The sequence below is a fragment of the Pteropus alecto genome, unplaced genomic scaffold (assembly GCF_000325575.1).
Source record: "Pteropus alecto unplaced genomic scaffold, ASM32557v1 scaffold90, whole genome shotgun sequence".
Taxonomy (NCBI): domain Eukaryota; kingdom Metazoa; phylum Chordata; class Mammalia; order Chiroptera; family Pteropodidae; genus Pteropus; species Pteropus alecto.
The window spans coordinates 596,660-599,525 of NW_006429894.1; the positions used below are offsets into that span (position 1 = coordinate 596,660).

Sequence of the window (2,866 nt, forward strand, 5' to 3'; positions counted from 1 at the left end):
CGCCCCGACCCCGCCCTGACCCTTCTGTCCCCCTGTCCTTTCCCCCTCTCTCCTCTGCGATCTGAGCTGCTGCTTCACGGTACGATGTTGGCTCCTCCCTGCTCCCCCTTCTTGCCCCGTCCGAGCATGGGCAGCGGGGCGCAGCCCGGGTGGAGGGCCGGGCAGAGGGGGCGCCTTCAGGCCTGGGCAAGACAGCAAACCGCGGCGAGAAGCCCGTCGGCCCTGGAGACTCGGCCCCCTCTGCCCAGCACCCTCCGCCCCGCAGCCCACCCTGTGCCGAGCAGGGCTCGCCCCTGGGCTCCGGCCACGTTGGGGAATTCGGGGAGTCTGGGGGTGGCCAGCGGGCCCACTTCAAGAGCTGACCGCCACTCTCTGTCCTCCCCAGCGACCTGACGGTGAAGCTCTGGCGCGCCCGGCGGTTACCTCGCGGCCCGCCCTGAGCGAGGTCAGAGGGTGGTCCCAGACCTGCGGCCCCAGCAGCTCGGACAGCACGGACAGGGCCAGCCGCCCTGGGGACAGAGGGTGTGGCCGATGGGTGTGGCCCTCCCCTGCTTCCCCTCCCCTCTCTGACGGCTGACGGGCCAGGCCTCTGGCTGTCCCCCAGGCTCTCCGTGCCTCCGCAGGACGCAGAGCAGGAGGCGAGGAATTCTCAAGCTGTGACAGCAGGGTCGCCCCCCTTGTTTCTCCTGCTGCCCCTGGCCGTGCCCCTCCTCGGGCCCTTGACCCTGGCGTGGGCCCTGCAGGGGGGCGAGACCGTCCAGTCCCCACGTCCCCCAGCCCAGCTTCTGGACCACTGCACCTGCCTCTGAGCCCCAAAAGGTAGTCCTCAGGTAACCGTGGAAACCAGGTGTAGGCAGCCAGGCCTGCAGCTGACCTCTCGCCCTTGGCCACCAGCAGCTGTTCCCAGGTGACCCCAGTGATTCTTGGGGTCCCTTCCGATGAGGCTGCTAGAAAGACTCCCTGGGGGTGGCCAGACGCACTTCAGTTACTTAATTTATTTTTATTTTTTGCTGTTGCCTCCTGGACGTTGACTTGAAGTTTCTTCCCCGTACTCTGTCCCTCAGCTCTTGGGGACCAGGAGTCCCACAGGGACCTGCCCCACAGGCCCTCGGGCCCGACCCCCACTCAGCCTGGCCCTGCGGCTGGGCCGCGCCACCTGTCCCCAGGGGCCACCCTGGTACACCCCGACATCGGCCGCCAGACGCTTCAGTGCCTTCCTCCGCCATCCGGCGGCCTGGCCTCCTGCCCCCAAGGGCCACCCTGGTACACCCCGACATCGGTCGCCGGACGCTTCAGTGCCTTCCTCCGCCGTCCGGCGGCCTGGCCTGGCGCCCCGCCCGGGTGGCACCACGGGGTCTGCTCATGAGGGTCTTACCTCTGCCGCCCGGGGCTCCGCGTGGGGAGCTGGCCCCCCGGGGTCTGCTCATGAGGGTCTTACCCCTGCCGCCCGGGGCTCCGCGTGGGGAGCAGCCTGGAGGACCGCGCCTGCCGGGACACAGGCGGACGGCGAGGACCGGCCCTGCGGTCACCCTTCCCGGTCACCCAGGAGACTGTCCGAGCCTCCGATGCCGGCGAGCGGACTGCTGAGACCCTCCGTCCTCGGGCTGCAGCCTCGGCCCCTGCGGGCTGTTAAATGCGTGGCCTGAGCCGCCGTGGGCCCGGCCGCGGGAGGGCCCTGTCCTGAGCCCTGTCCGCACTCGGCCAGTGTCCTGCCGGAGTTTACGTGGTTCGGTGCTTCCCGGTCTCGGCGTGCGGCCGGGAGCCCAGCTCTGTTCAGAGGACACGAGCACTTGAGACCTGAAGGTGGCTCCGTTTCCGTCTTGGGGTGTCCCCTGTTTGGCCCAGTGTGGGACGTGTCTGGAGCACAGGGCGGAGGAGGCCATCTTAGCTGTGAAAGGGAAAAGCACCTGCTGGAGCCTGAGCCCAGCCTGTCCCCACCTGTCCCCACCTGTCCCCACCCTGCTCCGAGCTGCCCCAGGCTGAGAAGGCGCTCGTGCTGGGCGAGGCCCCGCTGGCCCAGCGGCAAGGTCGGGGTGAGCGGATGTGCGGGGCAGTCTGCCTTCCAGACTGGACACCCCTTCTCCTCCGGCCGGTCCGGGCGCCAGGCAGCTCCCCCGAGTCCCCTCCCTGCCCGTCCCTCTGCCAGCCGGGACGGAAAGCATCACCTGTGAGGAAACTGTCTGCATGGCGTTCACACCCTGCAGAAACAGACTGCGCTCCCGGGGGCCCCGGGACTGTAGCTGCCAGCCTGTCCTCGCTCGGGGGGTAACCGCAGCCCGCGAGAGGTGCTCGGCGTCAGGCCTGTCTCCTGCTGTTGACGGGTCAGCTACCTCACGGCCAGCTGGCTCTGATGTCCTGGCAAGAATCACTGACTCTACACTTGAAGTCCCCCGGGAGCCCCGGTGCTGGTGTCTCTGCCACTCCCTCGGGGACTCCGGGGTGCACGGCTGGGGGCAGGCCCCTGGCGCCCCGCACACACACCCGGACGGCGGAAGCACAAGATGGTGATTTGAGCACAGCGCGGGGCTGGTGTCCGGTGGCCTGAGCCCAGGGCCTCCTCCGGGGCTCAGGCTGGGGATGCCCCGTCAGGGCCTGCCCGCAGCTCACCCTAGTTCTGGGGCGCATCGTCGTACTTCCTTTTCTGTGCCCCCCAAACACCGCGAAGCACTGCAGGCCAGGCCACAGGATGCCGGGGCCGCGAGCAGTGCCCCCTCGACACCACTCCCCAAATCTGGCAACGGCTAGGCCCAGGCCAGGTCCCTAACAAGGGCTCTGAAGGCCGCTTGGTGGGTAGGTGGTGTCCCCGCCCCACTGCCCGGGGCCGCCTCGGTGGTCCGGCCGCAGCCATCTCGGTGCTAACTGGTTC

General features: G+C 69.2%; 1 protein-coding gene across 5 annotated transcripts in view; it reads left to right on the forward strand.

Moving 5' to 3' along the window:
- The window catches only part of KIF21B (kinesin family member 21B), a 27,420-nt gene extending 26,395 nt beyond the window's left edge, over positions 1-1,025 (forward strand). For all 5 annotated transcript variants that reach the window (XM_025044632.1, XM_025044629.1, XM_025044635.1 and 2 more), the window contains one exon: positions 386-1,025. In XM_025044632.1, the coding sequence (XP_024900400.1) occupies positions 386-440 (55 nt within the window). In that variant the 3' untranslated portion in view covers positions 441-1,025. The remainder of the gene's footprint in view (positions 1-385) is intronic.
- The last annotated feature ends 1,841 nt before the right edge of the window (positions 1,026-2,866 follow it).